Here is a 19086-nt window from a genome sequence, read left to right as displayed (position 1 = left end):
TTCAGTTTGATGTGAACTAACAATCCATAACAGGGACAACACTCAACTCTCGTCATCGCATTTAGTCCAAATTCTCTGTACATGTACTAATCTGATATTAAATCATAAATGACTCATATAAACATATTTAAAACATATATACTGTAAAATGGGAGAAAAAGTCCATTAAAAATGACATTTCCTATTATACCCCTACTTAAATACCATTAAACATGAATATTTAACGGCGGTTAACGGAAAGGGTGCTTTAAATGGCGGTTGACGGAAAGGGCAGCATAAACAATACCAATGAGTTGCGAAATGCAATTTCCAAAAAGTTACATATTAAAGTGTTTTTGGCCCAAGTGTAGGAGTGCCAAATACAATTGACTCAAAATAAAATGTACTCCCTCCGTCCCTTCCATTTCTTTACACTTTCCTTTTTGGGGTGTCCCATCCAATTCTTTATATTTCAAAACTTACCAAAAATAATCAATGGGTCCCACAACTTCTACACTTTTTTTTTTCCTTTTCACACTACTTTTACTCCCCTATCTTCTTTTTATACATTAAAAATCAATAGGTCCCACCACTTCACCCACTTTTCTATCTCTTTTCCACTACTTTATTCATATTTCTTAACCTCCGTGCCCAACCCATTTGATAAGAAATGGGAGGGACGGAGGGAGTATTCATTTATACAACGAAGCTGGGTCCACACAAAGAAACAGCAAAAGAAAAAAGTGAATCTGATCTTGCAAGAAACACATAATAATAAGGTACAAGGACCACATCTGCAGCAAAGAAGGCATCAACGGTTTCAACACTCAAGCAGAAGTGACGGCAAAATTTAGCAGAATTCAAAACTAATAAGACCAATAGCGAATAGGCGATTAGTAAAACAGGAATACTGGAATAGGTGCAGGAAGAATTATCATCTACATATGTTCACATGAGAACCATCCACAAGTGCAAGATAACAAAACGTTCTGATGATCTCTCATTTATCAATAATAGTGCAATTTTGGTCTAAAGTCTGCAATAGATGCTACAACCTAGGTTGACAAAATGTTTGGAACAAAAATGGCTCAAACATTGAGTTTATCGTATTGTCTTAAAAGCAACTTCATGTTTCAATCATCTACAAAACCTGCAAGAAAGAGAAAAATATTACATCAGAATGAAACTATAGTCCATACAAGGGAGCACCTAGCTTTTAATCTGATCAGCTTACAACAGATATAACTAAAACAGTGAATGAAATATAATACCCGATGCTTTCTATAAGCCGATTGTCTGCACTTGAGAAGCCTACCACTATCCAAAGTAACCTGAATTGTGAAATGCCAAATTTAAGTTCATTCACATTGTATAGATATCTGCTTGCTGGACAATACACAAAACAAAGAGATTGCAGTATGCGGCCGTAACCAAAATAAACATCCGTTACTTTGGAATATTGATTAAAAAAAAACATTTACTCACATACACTGAAATTAGAGAAAATCTATTCTACTAGAATCATTTCTCTCCTTCCGATATACAAAGATTAGAGACAAATTATTCATGACATATATTATCAATATACATCGTGAACTTGCAGCTTTTCAATTTATATCAGGGTATTACTAGAATCTTTTTGGAAAGTACTAAATATTAAAAAGAGGACATTTCTCTTGGGAAATCCCAGAAGAATATTCAGCAAACCAATTAAGTATAATACGGAATCAGAGAACACAAGTATCCAGCAAACAGAAACTACCTGAACTCTACTTGAACATTCTGGAGTAGGCTTTCTTCTCCCGGTCACGCCTATCAGCAATCTGCACATTATATATTAAAAAAATCCCGCACAATGTTCAGTATAAAATGTTACAAAGATCCAACACTGTTTTTACTCACAAAGTATAGCTTCTGTAAGAACATTTCTGCAACTCTTGTAGTACGGTATATTTCAAACTCCTAGTTAATAATTTAAATTTTCCATGATAATTGTGATATTTGTAGGTAATCACTAAACCCCACAATACTCTCGGAATCATCAACCTAGACAATGATAGCATTCCACATAAAGATGTAATCTAAAAGATCAAGTTCGAATAAACAAGTCCCAACAGTAAATATTTTTTTGAACAAAACGTAACATCCAACGGGGCGTTTGGTTCATGGTTAATGAGCCCAGTCAACGGGAATCGGAACCTCATATCCATACATTGTGTTTGGATTAGCAAAATTTTTGTGTGGAATGGGAAACTCATTCCCTCTCGGAGGGTAAATCATTCCTTGCACACCCCTTGGGTTACCCTTTCCCATACCCGATTCCCATTCCCACCAACCATCCAAACACCCCCTAAAGCTTCTTTTTAGAAAACATTCCACATAAATGTAAATTAAAAGATCAAGTTCAAATAAACAAGTTCGAATAAAGCTTCTTTTTAGACAAAATAGAGATATGTGAAAAAAATGAAGTCTAAGAAACTGGAGCCACTCACTTTTCTATTGGCAGCGGCAAGCTCCTTCTTTATGCCACCTGCACAATGACAAGAGAAGAGAGCTCATTAGTCATTAATAGCACCAAAAGGACTAACCCCCTTATCTCAGCATCCATATTTCTTTCGTAGACAAACAAGCTAATAGAAAGAATAAAAATATCTAGGCTATGGGTGGTGCAGAGATGACTTATTGACTTCTTTATTCAAATCACAGGTTTAAGCCTATAACTTGAGTTTTTTTGTTCCACTATTTTATTTACAAATAATCAATTAAGCACTGTGTTTATTTTGTGTATTCAAGCTACATACAGACATCATTTTCATTGACCATGAGTTACAGACAAAGGTGTTAATTGTTCAAGACTACTTGCGCATTAAGCAATTTTTATTTCATAGTAACAAGCTGGACCACAACAACCTACTCGATTTCCTGGTCACTGCCCTTCAGGAGCAATGAACAAGTAGCTGTACAACCAACTTTGACAGAATTGTTCAGGACTACCTGCGCATTCAGCAATCTTTATTTCATAGTATCAAGCTAGACCTATGTCCTTGACATCATATGTAAGAGAACCTACTCCATTTCCTGTCCACTGCCCTTCAGGAGCCACAGACAAGTAGTTGTACAACTAACATAATACACATAAATCACATGATTACAGGTTCAATACTAGTACCAAAGAACATAATTGCTAGATTGCAACCAGAGAGTCAAAACTTTTCGAGATTTTATCAGTTTGTTACAACAAAAAATAGTAGAAACAACGATATATATGACAATAGTATAATTAAAGATTTCACAAACTGACCATCATTAGGTTCCAACGCCAAAGCCTTCTTAAAACTTTCAACTGCAGCATCGATATCATTAAGAGCCATGTATGCCTGGTGAATTCAGAATAAAACAGTACATTATGAAACAGCTTGCATCAACAAGTCAGCAAACTTGAAAGCGCTACTAAATGATGTCAGAAACATCATTATGCACATGATTATAACTACACGCGAAGACAAGTAACACTTCAAATTTCTTGCATAACAGGAAATCAGTCAATAGAGGACCACAAAAAAACTGTATTAATGCATAAATAACTAACAATGCTAAAACATGCAAGACAAATGGTAAATTTTACTTCCAGGTGTAAAGTGAAATTCTACATCACAAACAATCAGAAGATAAGCAACAACAGCATACCAAAGAATAGAAACTAGGCAGGTCATCTAAATAATTGTCTAACTGGAAAAATGCCTAAAACTACACAGCGAAAAATTAGTTATGATTAATTTACTTCAAATATATATTAGAACAGATAATGATGAGCTTTATTAATTTATAGTAATAGAGAGTTACTAGGTAGTAGTTATAATTAGGACTAGTTTGCATATTTTTAGGACCTTACTTGTTCACCAAGTTCAGGGATTCTTATATAAACAGTTGTAATCTTCAGTAATCAATGACGTTGAATTATATGAACTGAATATGTGGATTTTGTGTGTATTTTGCTGATTTTCTGCGGACATAGGCCTTTACCCCCTTGTTTTTACCCATTACCCACCCGTCTTTTATCACATATAGTAATAATAGGATAGGTGAGCTGCATATAGTCTGCAGATTATGCGTGTTTTTTGCTGATTTTCTGCGGAAATAAGCCTTTACCCCCTTGTTTTTACCCATTACCTACCCCTGTCCTATATCACATATAGTAATAATAGGATAGGTGAGCTGCATTTAGTTTATGGCCCTACAATTTATGAAATTAAAAATAGGAAGTGAAAACTTATTCATTATATTTCAACTTCACACGATTAAAAAACGAGTTGTCTTTGTTAGGATGCTAGCTAAGAAGCAAGGATACGGGTGCAGCGACAATAGAACTCTAAACAAAGATCAATGATTATAAATTGAATAAATGTTTCACCACAAGTGCAGCTGTCACAGTTTAACAATACAAAGACAGATTATTTGGGAAGTCTTGGTGAGTAATTATGCAACGATGCACCATAACCAACTCAGCAGAATATCAGTTAACTAACTAACCTGTCCTTGGCGAAAATAAGCTTTAACATTATCCTCTGCATCACGGATCGCAAAGTCTGCATCCAACAATGCTCCTTGCAAATCCCCCAATTTTAATTTGCAGGCCTAAATCAGAGATGTCACATATTGTATGTCAAATGGACAGACCAAGTAAGTTTAAGTAATACGAGAGCACCTAAAGCATTAGCAGACAAGTTGATATATATATGCATAAAAACCAGAGAAAATTTAACAAGTTATACTACATCACAGTAGTTTGACTGTTGTACTAATAGAAGATGAGAATGCTTGCACACTAACATGCTCAATACATATCATTACTGGTCACCCTAAAAAGACAATATGGGTGGTTATTCTAAATCAACTTGCATCGCATATCAAACCATTTCAAACCACCCTTCTCGCCCTTCAAATTGTAATAATGTCTGAACTTTTAGCTATTTTCTCTGATAAACCAAGAAATTTTTTCCAGAATGTTCAATCTAAGACTTTAGAAATCATTCAACTTTAATTTTCCCCTTCCAATTGTTTCATTACTTATATAACGTGCAGAAACTTTGAAGAAAGAGGTACCCCTCACACAGTACGATATCAGAGAAACATTATGTAGGAAAACTATATCAAAAAATTTCAAATGACTACCAGCCACAGACAACATTAGTCATAATCAGTATTGTTTTAAATAACAAATTAGACTTCTTCAAAGTTTTTGTTAGTGGAAAAAAGCTTGCATTATGTGCTTAAAGACCCTGCTTTTTAACTAAATATCATTAACTGAAAGAACAATATATCAGTCACTCGTTATTCATCAAACTAATTACAGAGCTCCAAGTATGACAGGAAACTTACAGAGCTGTTTGTAAATATTTGAGACTTTGTTTTCCTTAGAGAATTACTTTTGTCTGTCAATAGCACAAATAATGCATAAGAGATCAACACAAAACAGATGAAGTTAAAATAACACTACAATGGATCCTTATGAATGTGCATCACACCTTGATCAATTTCTTCCTTCTCCCAACACACGTCCACGTAGCGAAGAGCTTTGTGATACTTTTTGAGTGCCATTTTATAGTCTTGCTTCTGTAACAAAAACAGCACTTTGATCTAGAACTAATAACAAGAATATGACCATTTATAGGACACATAGTACGTATTGCTTTCATGCAGTCAGATTATATGACTAGCTAGATATACACTTGTATCTAAAAGTTTTATAGCAAAAAATTCTTCAGAAAGAAACTAAAAAGGAGACAAAACAGAAGTAAGATTTATAAATACAACTCATGCTATGCTTAAACATCTGGAAAAGTTAAGGCATCTACCTTGAACTGTTCATTTCCGAAACTTTTAATTAAGTCTGCAGTACTCATCCACCAGGAAACATCATCAGATTTTTCCTCCAAGTCAGCTGGCCAATCAGGATACATATCACCGTCTTTAAAGAAGTTGCAAACCCCATCATCTGCTCCCTCAGGAAGCTCACCACAGTCTTCCACAATAACATCCAAAGTAGGAGTATCATTATCTCCAGTAATGACATGTTCCATTGAACGAACAACCCCCATTCCTTTGATGACTCTACCAAACACAACATGCTTTCCATCCAGATGTGTGGTGCGAGTAGTGGTTATGAAAAACTGAGAACCATTGGTATTAGGACCCGAGTTAGCCATGGATAACATCCCTTTTCTCTCGTGTTTTAACTCAAAGTTTTCATCTTCAAACTTCAACCCGTAGATAGATTCTCCACCTGTTCCGTTCCGAGCAGATAAGTCACCTCCTTGTACCATAAAGCCTCTGATTATGCGATGAAAGCAGGAACCCTGTTATGTATACCAAGATATAATTGACATTCACATGAGAGATATAAATCCTAAAACAAATTTCAGGATTAAAAGAAAACCTTCCGAATTATAAAAAGACAGCTTGTACAAACCCTCACTTGGTGGAGCTTATCCCCTCACAGTTTCTTGAACTTCTAGTCATATCTAGGGATAATTAAGTATTTACATACTTCACATTATTTATAGCCACAGTAAAGCATAATTAGGTTTGATGCTTCTAAAGTAATATTGCATATAGAAAAAGGGTCCAGGTCCCTGGCATACGTATGCCACGGAGCTGTTAACCAACAATCAGTTTCCCAGCCGTTGGATGAATATCCAGCGGCCAGGATTAAAACAAAAGTTTAATATGTCCAGCACTTTTTTACCGCTGGACGGGGAAAAAGACCCCGTCCAGCGGTGCTAAAAAAGCGCTGGACGTAGGTTATAATCCTGGCCGTTAGGATATTCATCCAATGGCCCACGAACTGTGGGTAGGGTAAACAGTCCCTGGCATATGTATGCCAGAGACCGCTGCCCATAGAAAAATAGAGGGTTCCAAATTAGCAGAACAGAGAAGAGTGGAAATCTTGTATAATTTTTTCTGTGACACTTACAATTAATCTTCTGAATACAATGCATGCAATCAATTTCTTACAGATAATAATATTGAAATTTTCTTTCAAGAATTATGTAACCCAACAAATTCCAAGAATATTCAGACTCGTTGAAAACATTACTCCATAAATCAATAATGTAACACCTTAGAAGCAGAAAAAACACATCCAAACATCCACAAACACACATTTGGGGCACCCCATATCACTATTTCAACACATCAAGATCCATTAAAACAAGAATTAACACACATACACATCAAGAAACATAAAGACACAAACTTTCCTCTACAGCTACATACATAGAGACAAAATGTGAGATGGGGTCTCAAGAAACAACCTTAAAGTGAAGAGGAACTCCAGTAACAGGACCAATGCCCTTTTCACCAGTACAAAGTGCCCTAAAATTCTCAGCAGTCTTAGGAACAACATCCTTGTACAGCTCTATCACTATCCTCCCTTCAATGTCCCCTCCTATGCTTATGTCCATGAAACACCTAGGATTCGCCATTGTAATAAAAGTACAGATAGATAGATACAAGGTTTTTGTGTGTATATGTTTGTGTTTAAAACCCTAATAAAACCCCCTGTGTTTTTTTATACTGGAGAGGAAGGGGGAACAGTGTAATCTGGAAGCCAGGAGAGGTTGAAATAGAGTGGGGTGTGATAGGGTGGAGCGGCGGTGCAGGAGATGTGGTGTGGACTCGAAGAGTGTGAGCCGTTGGATTTGAGAGGATTTGTGGCTTAAAGATTACGCTATTATATATGGGAAAATGTTTGACTTTTTTGGATGAGAGGTTGACTTCAGTGTAAAGAGTAGACGACACTATCATTTCACACGGGCCACCATCAATTTTGTCTGATACTGGTTTGGGCTTTTTAAGGCCTGGGCCCGCTAAGTTGCACAGGTGATCAGTCATTTAAATTGATGTTTCTTTTCTTTGAGAATTTATGTTTTTTCACACACCTTATCATGTAATGTACACATCTCTGTTCTCATTTAATTTTGCAGGTGTCAGATGATCTGTTGATATATGATAATGCAGTTATTTTTGTTGATCAAATAACATTTTAGTTGTATAGTTATAATTTTCAACAAAGTCGAACCCGGGTCTCCCTGGAGAATAGAGGATAAACCGATCATTGGGCTATGTGATTAATGCATAACTTGGGATGCTACAAATTACAAGCAAAAGTGCACAGTACCATAACACAGCTGATATGAATTCAGAAACTGGCATAGCATTACATAACTTGGTTGGCATGGGATAATATCAAAGGACTTTCAATCAACTCTAATACATATTTTTATTTGGTATAATTTGGACAGAGGGATCAGCTACTTTTAGTTTACCACCCTGCAATTCTTCCTTATTTCCCCATCTTGACCTGTAAGAATACCAACATTGCCAAGTTTCACCATAGATGCTCCAAAATCCCTAGAGAACAAGTAAGGGTACTTGCTATAGTTGAAGACCATGGCAGCAGTTGTATTGTCCCCCATAAGTGCCTGGTCTGATCGTAGGAGCCCCGTCTTGTTCATTAAGTTCTTGTAATATATGTTGTCGAACTTATTAATAGTTACAGGATCCAGCGGAGCAAGGTTGGTATCAGAAGAAGCTTGGTTTGGACATACACTTTGAAGGTTGCTGAGAAGTGAGGTGTCGAGGTTTGGATCAGGACTCCCGGTATTATCAAAATCAAATAGCCTTTCCTTAAATGTAGAGCAATGAGCAAAACCAATTGTGTGTGCACCTTTGTCATGAAACATAAGACAACAATTAATTCTATTATATCAGCTATTAAAATTGTTTTTAAAAAAAAAATTAATTTCTTTATTAAAATAAAGGAAGTTGATGCAGTATATATTTGCTGTAAGATCATGTAAGCTAATTACCTGAGAGGACAACCATATCTTGCAAGTTTAGACCTTTAGATGTAAACTTTGCTGTAATGTTTTTCAAAGGTTCAAATGGTGATGGAATGTCACTGTTTGCTGCACTTTCACTTGCTGTGACTCCATCACGACGACCTAAGGGGATGTAATACGAAGGCCCTCCAACCTAGAGTATTATTAGAACATTTATTAGAAGAGAAAATGGTAGTGGCTCGGGTAAAAAGAAAAGTTCTGTAATAGGAGTGGGATTTTCTTTTACGCAACACAGATATGTAAATAAATTTCTTACTAGACTGAGAGCCACGTTGGTTGCAAGAGTCAATATATCAGTACAAGAAACTGTCGAAGGGCAAACTTTCTCCACATCTGCCTTCACTTTGTCAATAACCTCAAAACCTCTAGCTGAATTTCTATTAGGACGAGCATTCTTCTCGCCCGTGGATGTGCTAGTAGGATCAAGTAAGACAGAGCCATCGCATCCCTGTTCAACAGAAATTAATAAGAACTCAAAGAAAACTCGGTTACTAAATTATAAGTTTGTCATGCAGGCCATACTTGCAATATTCAGGCTAGCAAATGATTTCATCATGCATGTGCTGCTTAAAGCAATATGTATGATTTCTAGATAAATTGCTAAACATTAATTTGACAATCCTGTAAGGAAAACTGAATGTAAAATATCTGTACAATTAGTTAAACAACATAATTAGATAATCTCATTACATTCACAATGCAGTCATGGAAGTGAAGTCGCAAAAGAGATGCAGCCATTCTAGTATCATTTGCAATGACAGGCCAGATACTATATCTTACGATCCTTGTCAGATTCGGGCAAGTGGAATCATAAAACCTATAATCAAGTTGACTCTTAGCAAGATGCCCTAGAAACAGCAGGAAAATAAAAGGAACAGCTGACAGATTGTAGGCACGCAGAGTCATATTTTTAGTGGCACAAGTACAATGCAATATCTTAAGTGGAGTAGCAGTGTGTCAACTCAATTTATAACAGAAAAAAGTTGCATAGGTAAGGAGATGCATGATGCAACTATCAACCATATTACTCTAGATTTCTAAGTGGCAGAGCCACTAAAAACTTATGTTTTTCTGGATTTCTTTGACTTCTTTTCTGGTATAGTTCCACATTTCTGAGTAAGTGAAGAAACTAGTCAGCCTCACTTGCTCTCATTAAAGAATATATGTCTTATATACAGAGAGAGTGGAAAGTGAGATATTCACTTGGAAAAAACTCAAGTTGTCAACTAGTGAGTTGCAGATAAACTAATTAGTGTACCAAATCTTAGCTTGAATTAATTGTTAAGAGTTTCTTGAGATGTAGCCATCCTCCTTTTTGTCTTAGTTTAAGACTGTATAGTTCAGAAAGTCATACACATGTGAGATTTGAGAACACAATTCCTAGATTATTCCTGCAGATTAGCACAACTGAGATATCTAAATGGACGATGAGTGGCTACTTATTAGATGTCTGTTTCTAAGTGGAAATGGGAATACAATGAATCTGACAGATACTGATCATTGAATATTCATAGCAGACATCAACTTGATGCAGTGATGTTATACATGGTGGATGTGAAGTGAGCAAAAACCACAAATACGAACGTGGGGAGTATTAAAATGTAGAGAAATGTTTCAATTTCGCTTCTTCACACGAACCATGAATCGTCAGCTGCTCAGTTATGTGTCTGCTGTTGATTAATAAGTATGAGAAGTCCTACGGGGTTGAAATATATCCAATAGTGCCTGACATACGTTCATACGACATAAAGGTTGATTCCATTCAGATCTGCGCGGACAGAATATATAAATGAAATTAGCATGTTTCTCATAAGAACAAAGGAAATATATGTAGGAGAACATTCATGGTCAGGTTTCATGTGTTTACCCTTGTTTAACTTTGGCATTAATTAGTGGAAAAAAAATTTGGCTGACTTGGTGAAGTGAAAGTTTCAGTGAGGGACATTAATGAAATCAGAATGCCTTCCTCATATCATATTTCTCTCTTTTCTGTTCTCAATCCTCAGAATCATCTGCTGTTCATTAAATCAAGCCGCCCTAGCAAAGTCTTTGAGATAATCAAAACTAAAATTTCCTATTTAATTATACTCTATAACATCAACATGAAACAGATTGTTGGAAACACTCAGGTCTCTGTGATTACTGATGCATGCTATTTACCTGATACTTGATTCTTAGGGGTGTTCATCCTTAGTATCACAATTTGGAGAAATAAGGCCTCAAATATCACATCCGGAAAATAAGGTCCTAAATATCACTTTATAATGTGATATCATTTTACATTTATAATTTTTTTTTAAAACACACATAAACGATGTATCCTAGCGTTTATACTCACTTTTTTACCCATATAAGGTGGCCTGTGAAAACAACTGGAAACTCTGGGGATCCTAGTGCTAGATGATGTAACGTTATGAATTAACGTTCTCGGGCTGAGATAGGTTCAGTAACACCTTGCATTATGTTCATATAACGTATAAGATGATTTAGTTATGATCTCGTGGCTTTGTGAATGGAATTTATGAATGAATCTGAGTATGTATGACTTGAGAGAAATTAAAGTACTATCTATTGTGAAGTTTCGTGTATATACCACAAACCATCCTCTGCATGTTGTTTTTATCTTAATATTCAGCATCAACCTATTGAAGGAAAATTATGGCCGACTTAGTGAAGTGAAAGTTAACTGCAAGGTGAAGGAGGGTAGTAGAAAAACTGTGAATTTGTGTGAGAATAAATTTATTCCAATTTGTCTACCTGGCTAAAATCCATTTTCGATATTTTCATACTTTATAAAGTCATATTCTGCTCTTTTCCACAGTCTAAACTCTAAACCATGTCCTACGCCTATGGGTAATTTTGCAATGATCTGCCTATTGGTTCTAGGACTTGCCACACGCAATTTATTGATACGGATTTTTCAAGCTGATCAATAGCTGTGCCAAATGAAGTTTTGTTACTGAGAATTGAGAAGTGCTAGTTAACCATAATTACAAAGCTAAAATCATCGATATAGTTATAGATTAAAAGAATCTGGGGCACTGAGGTCTGAGGGAGTGACCGAATATGGAAATAACTCAAAGGTCATGAACAGTAGCTTTCCGGCAATGGTGTTCCTCTTGAAAAATGTATCTGTAGTTAGATTTCAGCGCAATGGCTAGTGAGACGCGAGTTCACTCAAGTAACAAAACGTATAAAATTTGATTCTTAATTAGTATAATGGTTTTTCGCAGTTATAAATCTTAAGATTATCAGGACTGGGAAAACAAACATCCAACAAGTAACCATAATTTGAGAGAAGAAAATGAACTCAACCAAGCATCAAAAAAACTAGCATCACTGTATTATACATAAAACAAAGAGTCCTTCATATTTGTTCTAGCAGCACCATCAGGACCCTAGGAAGCACTGAATCATAAAGCGAGAGCAGGTATAATTAGTAGTAACAATAGTTTGCACATAAAAAAGTACTAATAGCAACACCAGAAGTCAAAACAGCTATCCCAGCAGTTGTAAAAGCAAGAACAACTGCACCCAAAAATCAAAATAAACAAAAACAAAAATCAGGAATCAAAGAAAGCAAAAGGGATTATCATGATATGCAAATACAAGGGGTATGGAGAAAGAGTGGTTACCATTCATCTATGAGCTTGTCTTGTTCATCTTCTTTGGGAAGATTTCTGGTATTATCTATTGACTGTATTCCAGGGGCCTCCATTTATGATATATTGTTTGTTTGTTTGTAGTATGGATATGTTTGAGAGAAGAAATTTGCGAGTGTATGGAGGAGGAATAGATGGGAATGTAATCACGTGAATGCTTCTGTTGTATGCTAAACATCTGCAGTTTCCTTGGTCGTGTACTTTCCGCTCTCTCCTTCCCGTTTATTTTGTCCACTTTCAATTTTTATTTGTTTTATCTGTCCATTTTATTTATTTAGCAGTAAGAATAGTCTACATAGAAAGATTGCAGCCTGTGTCAAATTTTGATTTCAGTGTAACCAGTAAAATAGTACTAGTACAAGACGGGTATTTTAAGTTCTTGAGGATGACATATCATGTGGGTCAGAATATGTGCTTCTGTTAATCGACAAGGGACAAAGAGGTATGCCTAATTCTTGTTGCTGGATACCTGCTACCTCCACTATGGGGAAAATATTTCTTTTCATGCATTTTAATTTGTTTTGAAAATATATTCATAGATAATATTCTTTTAAAAATTTACTAACTACAAAATGATTTAACTTTTGTCTATATAGTTTTGGATTGGCATAGTGGGTGTCTGGCGCGGGGTTTTAAACCCGACTTCTGGAGTTGCAAGTTAGAAATACTTATTTTGTACCGTCAAGAATTACTTTTACTAGTAGTTTTTGTTGTATGACTTCTGCTTATTTGTTGTACGGCTTCTGCTTATTTCTTAAACACTTTAATCACTTATAAGTCCCTCTAAATCACCAATTGGATTCTCATTAATCATTTGATATCTTTTTTGCTCCAAGTTTCGAAAGTTCCAAGATACTTTTTTAAAAGGACTAGAAAAACAAACCTATAACAATCATGTGGGTGCATATTTGCTGCTGTCAGTCGATATGGGAAAAAGAGGTGTACCTGATTCTTGTTGCTTGATACCTCAAGCTTATGCACTGTCATGACTGGAGCATACACCGAATCTTGTTGCTTGGTAACTGAAGCTTATTCACTGGCTATAAATGGAACATTCTTTCTTTTCCACACCTTCAATGAAGGTGAGGTGCTTATAACACTCCACTGGCTATATAGGACTAACTCTTTTTTTTCCAGGCTAATTAGAACTATATACTGATACAGTTAGTCATCAACAATATTAGAACTCTCAACTTCCCACAGAGGAGATGAGGTGAATACCGCTGATGTGAGATATTAGTTACTGAGCGATAGCTAGCCTAACAACATATATACAGCACAATAAAAAAACATTAGAATAAGAATCTTTCTTAACCAAATGTCTGAAGTCAAAACTGATACCTTTTTTAATTTATTAACAATTAAAACTTGTGATATCTGCAACATTGGTGCTCCCTATCAATGTGCACACAAGCTGCAATAGTACATCTAAAATACAAGCAAAGTGAAATTCTAAGTAAGGGAGCTCAAAAGAACCAAGTGAAACTAATAGTATACAATGTCTGGTTCAAATTCTCAGTCTCAGAAGTATTTGTTGAGAGCTTCTGGAGATTGCCGCAAAACCTCATGCTCAAGTTCCATGCTAATCATTTTAGAACGTGAAGCCAGCGGACTGAATCTTAAATAAAAAGGAGCATGTAAGACCAAATCATGTACAAGATTTGGTAGCTTATTCAACATCACTGCGTTCGGGTTCTACCAATCTTTTTTGAGGAAGAAGGGGAAGCTGCAGGACTGGAATAATCCATGGTATGGCCAACACCTGATTGGTTTGATATTGAAAGGCCATCTAGAGAACTAGTAGACAGACGCGGGGTCACTTTTAATTCAGCAATTTCGCCACCAGTTTTTCGGTTCTCACTGGAGAAAAAATATCATTTAAAGGTTTAAGCTTGGGCCATCATTCAGAACCTGCAATTTGGGGATACGAGAGCGAGGATAAAGAAATAACCTGTTCAACACCTTCCTTTGTGCACTTTCTGCACTAGATACTTGAGCTTTATCAATTCTGTGAATCGGATATTCTGCTCCCAGAGGTGCTTTATCCTAAGTAACATAATATTAAGTATGGTGCATAAAACAGAGAAAGAAAGAACAAATTACAATATAGAAAAACATCTCTACCACCTGCTGTGAGTTTTTCATGAACCGATGTTCTAGCAACATTCTAGCTGACGGCCTTTCTGCTGGATTTCTTCGAAAGCAACACTGCAAGAAATCTTTGCCTTCGGGTGACAGAGTTTCAGGAATGGCTGGAGTCTCTTTCAGAACTTTAAACATAGCTGCAGGCTGTCATGATAGAACCATGTAAGCAATTTATGTACCAGAGAGGAATGGGTGAACTGAATAATGATATTGCTGTACTCGGTTGATGACATTGTACATCATCCAAATCGTGTTAGGGTATGAACCTTTTCAAAATGAAAGTGGTCGTATAAAAACTGGGAAGTTTAATGAAGACGGATATTATTTATGTGAAATATCAAGCAAGAGCAAGTACTAACCCCTTCATATTCACTCCAAGGAGGTTTTCCGTTCATCATTTCAATAATCGTGCAACCCAAACTCCAGATATCAACAGCAAGCGCAAGGTCAGGGTCAGATTCGTTCTGCATATCAGGCTGTAAGAGCTGTAGAAAACGTGTCAGTATAAAGAGGATGTACAGAGAGAAGCAAAGAGATGGGGTACCAAGCTACATAACCTACATACCTCAGGAGCCATCCAGTATGGACTTCCCTTTAGCGACAGATTAGCTGCTTGTCCACTAAGCTGCAAGCAATTTATATTTTAGTCCCAAAATCCAATGATTTGTAACAAGACAAAAAATGCTCAGTCCTTTCATAAAAACTCAATAATGCATTAATTTAGTGATTCTGAGATACAGATTGACAATTATAGTGATTAGCACTTTAGAAACTTACATGCTTTGCCATTCCAAAGTCCGCAAGCTTGACAACACCATATGCATCAACAAGCAAATTGGCTCCTTTGATGTCCCTATATGTGAATTTACCGTCAAACTTCAATTTCAAAATTAGAACACCACTCAAGTTCACTGCGATTGAGGTGATAATGCAGATCTAAAATCCAATATATCTTAAAACTATCTTGTTTTGCCATTTTGTCAGAGCATACAAGATATTAATCGATCATAGATGTATTTATGTTTGGTCCTCAAATTTATCAACATCAAAAAAAGTACTCAGGAGTAAAAATTCCTGAAGCCTAATCATATACTCAAGCACATGTACCTATGTATTGTCTTTGTGCTGTGCAAGTAAGTTAAGCCAGAAAGAATGTGGCGTGTGAAGTTGCGGACGATAGGCTCTGTGATTGCTCCACAGTGGTCACGAATATAATTTACTAATGAACCAGGATGAACATACTCCAAATATATGTAAAACCGATCACCAACCTGCATGTACACATTTGAATTCCTTTTAGCATATATAATCTGATACTACTACATAGCAATATCAGACACTGGGCAACAGAGAAGCACTCACTGTTTCGCTACCATAATACTGTACAATATTCGGATGCTTTAGTTGACGTAAAAGTTGAATTTCCTGCAATAATAGACACATATAATAGCTAAGAAAGAACTGATTGTTACAAAATCATGGTCGGCCATATAATTAAGACAACAAATTATCCAGTAAGCATAAGATTTGACCTGTTCTAATTGCCTTATACATTCTGCAGATTTTTCATCACCCGGTACCAATTCAACTTCTTTCATTGCACACAATGCTCCAGTCTCTCTGTAGAAGTAAAAAAATCAGTATTGACATTCTTGATCAATAGCTATAATAACAAAAGCATATATAAGAGAGCTAACCTATCGGAGCCAACATAAACACTACCGAATGTCCCACGTCCAATAAGTTTTCCCTTGTTCCAATGACTTTTCCCTTGCTTAGCAGCAAATTTGGGACTAAGAACTGATTGTGAAGCTGTGGAGGCAGGTGGAGGGAGCGGCAAGGGATGCACATTGGTCTGGTTACTACTATCACGTCGTGTTGTTGAAGTATCAGCGGGTTTTCTATTTAAAGGTGATACCACTCCTTGAGGGCTAATGGAACTGTGACCAAAATTCATTTTTTGAATATGGATGGGGGAATTATCAGCAGAAATGCCAGTTTTCTCGAAAGGTTGGTAAGGATGTGCATGACCTAGAATCATGTCCGGGGAATGAAGCTCAGGTGCAGACCAGTTATGAAATGCTGGTGGAGACAAGTGATGGGATGCAAGAGTCTCGGAAAAATTATTTGCTGGGCTGAGAGAAGGGCTCGAAAAGGAGCTAGCAGGAATACTCAGAGGGACATTGAGCTTGTTGTTCCTTGTCATTTCTGTACCATATGGTCTTCCAGGTGACCTCCTAGATGCCAGAGTTCCTTGGCTGGCTATTTTACTAAAACATAAAGCAGATGATTTTAAAAAAGTACACAAGTTTAATTACTAATGAAAACACTATTAACATCATAAATTAATCTTCAGTGTATTCAGTTCAAAGATATGGTTAACATATGATTAAAACTAAGTAGTCAGAATGTCATTTATTTTCCGATGAAACCAAACGAAAGAGCTCAATACCAAGTCTAAGCAGATCAATGCAGCTCCAATAATATACCTAATCCATGTAACAGAGATCTGACCCAAAGTCCTATAAATTTATTCTTCAACGTCATATGTCCGCCTGAGCTCTGATACCATATTCATTATATTCCAACACTTGCTTGAACGAAAGAGATTATTTATATTAATCACTTTATAGTTAGCTAGTTAGGAAGAATACGATCTCCCATATAGTTAGCTAGTTAGGAAGAATACGATCTCCCATATATTCATAATTGTAGGGTCTTTCTATGAGCACACATTAACAAATACGTTTTACTAACATAGATGATGTTTATTGGTGAAGATTTTCTGCATACAGGGAACCATCATGAGATTGAAACTAATAAAAATTCATTACCTAACTAACAAGTGATCGTTAGACGCACTAAAAAATCCGATAATTGAAAACTGAAATGACAAAAGATTTACCTAGAAATTCCGGAAGTCAAGGGCAGAGCGTCGCCATCACGTCGATGAGCATCGGATTTCTCCCTGTCCTCTCTAGATTTCGAGGCAGGAGGGGAGGGGAGCGGCACGCTGACAGAATTATTAGACGGATGCGCAGCTTCCTGACGCAACAGAGTCGCCAGCTCAGGCAGAGGCAGAGGCTGCGGAGCAATGGAGTATCCGTTGCTTGGCGAACGTCGCATCATAGAAATTGCGGACAGAGGACGTTGTTTTTTAGCACGAGACGTGAGGAGGCAATTCTGAGGTTTAAAAGACCATGCACGACGCCGAAAAATGCCGGATTTCGAAGGAACGTCGTCGGAGAAAGATATCGAAAGAGACGGGGAACGAGAATCACCGACGGATAATTTCCGCCACCAATACATTTGTGATTATGCTGATGGCCTCATGCGCGCCTAGATTTTGCATCAAAAACTCTTCATATTGTCCCGAATATCGCAGTTACGATGGTTGCATGGCATGGTGAAGCATATGAAAAATAATTTATAATTATTAGAACAAAAAATAATTTGTGTATGCCGAGATGATTTTATTGAGGTGATTGTGGACGACGATTTGGCCTCTTCCTCCCGCTTCTCCTTTTATTTCTTCTTCAAGTCAAACCGTCTTGCTTCTCATTTTCTAAACATTTCGTTTGTTTTTTTCACCTCTATCTAGTTGTATTTATTTTGTTTTTCGGTGCTGTCCCCTTTTAAATATTTTCTTTTGTTAATACCTCCTTGTCTCCTTCACACACATATACTTCAACATGCAGCCATGTTTCCCCTGTATCAGTAATGAGTTCGAGTAATCCTCTTAATTCTCTTGGTCACTAATCGATTTTCCTAAAAAAATTTATTAAAATTATTGTGTTAATATTTGGCCAATTTGGGACATATAACATCTATAAATAATATTGAATTATGAGGAAGTGATATTTTTGTTAAAGTTATAATATTCTACTCTCAGACCTATATTTGGAATTGAGAGTTAGTTAGGCTCTTATATAATATGAATTTATAAATTATTATTTTTTCTTTTAAAAAAAGGTATATTATTTAAATATTTATTCCAATTTTTTTTCAAAGAATAAGGCATATAACTATATTTTGTAAAATCCCTAAACTGCAATACAAAAGAATTATATAGAAATGAATGGGACGAAGAAAATAATATTTATCAACTATTAAATTGAACTATATTACAATAAAAGTTGGTTACACGCGTCGCTGATTAATCACGATTAATCACCGATTAATCCATGTTCCGTAACTCGCCGAACTGATTAAATCTCCGATTAATCACCGATCAATTCAATTAATCCCCGATTAATCTTTGTTCCGTGACTTCACCGATTAAGTCTGATTCCTGCTTTTTACAACACTGGTTACACGTAACAAATTTAATATGTGTTCACAGTTTAAAACATTTTAGTTTTGTTTGAAGAGTTAAAACAAAAGAAATAATATTATTA

The 19086-nt window shown here is 36.1% G+C and overlaps 3 protein-coding genes across 3 annotated transcripts; all 3 read right to left on the bottom strand.

Annotated features, from left to right (window-relative positions):
* Window positions 1-872: 872 nt before the first annotated feature.
* LOC108196879 (peptidyl-prolyl cis-trans isomerase CYP40) lies at window positions 873-7588 on the bottom strand. Its single transcript, XM_017364357.2, has 10 exons — window positions 7293-7588; window positions 5835-6335; window positions 5505-5592; window positions 5359-5411; window positions 4510-4614; window positions 3281-3356; window positions 2472-2509; window positions 1742-1802; window positions 1251-1310; window positions 873-1129 (listed from the first exon to the last, which is right to left on the bottom strand). The coding sequence occupies exons 1-8, from the start codon at window positions 7461-7463 to the stop codon at window positions 1749-1751; spliced, it is 1086 nt and encodes a 361-aa protein (XP_017219846.1). The 5' UTR covers window positions 7464-7588; the 3' UTR covers window positions 873-1129; window positions 1251-1310; window positions 1742-1748.
* A 547-nt stretch (window positions 7589-8135) lies between these two features.
* On the bottom strand, window positions 8136-9831 carry LOC108193863 (peroxidase 10). Its single transcript, XM_017360701.2, has 4 exons — window positions 9573-9831; window positions 9139-9330; window positions 8850-9015; window positions 8136-8707 (listed from the first exon to the last, which is right to left on the bottom strand). Exons 1-4 carry the CDS (start codon window positions 9786-9788, stop codon window positions 8298-8300), a joined length of 984 nt encoding a protein of 327 aa, XP_017216190.1. The 5' UTR covers window positions 9789-9831; the 3' UTR covers window positions 8136-8297.
* Window positions 9832-13867: 4036 nt separating this feature from the next.
* On the bottom strand, window positions 13868-18167 carry LOC108195803 (mitogen-activated protein kinase kinase kinase 5). The gene is made up of 11 exons (XM_064081757.1): window positions 17595-18167; window positions 16387-16959; window positions 16222-16309; window positions 16052-16114; window positions 15797-15960; window positions 15467-15542; window positions 15255-15314; window positions 15049-15174; window positions 14672-14833; window positions 14496-14590; window positions 13868-14404 (listed from the first exon to the last, which is right to left on the bottom strand). The coding sequence occupies exons 1-11, from the start codon at window positions 17996-17998 to the stop codon at window positions 14224-14226; spliced, it is 1992 nt and encodes a 663-aa protein (XP_063937827.1). The 5' UTR covers window positions 17999-18167; the 3' UTR covers window positions 13868-14223.
* Between the last annotated feature and the right edge of the window lie 919 nt (window positions 18168-19086).

Source organism: Daucus carota, chromosome 7 (genome assembly GCF_001625215.2).
Source record: "Daucus carota subsp. sativus chromosome 7, DH1 v3.0, whole genome shotgun sequence".
NCBI lineage: Eukaryota > Viridiplantae > Streptophyta > Magnoliopsida > Apiales > Apiaceae > Daucus > Daucus carota.
The sequence above is the reverse complement of the archived record's forward strand: the minus strand, read 5'-3'. Positions and strand labels throughout refer to the sequence as shown.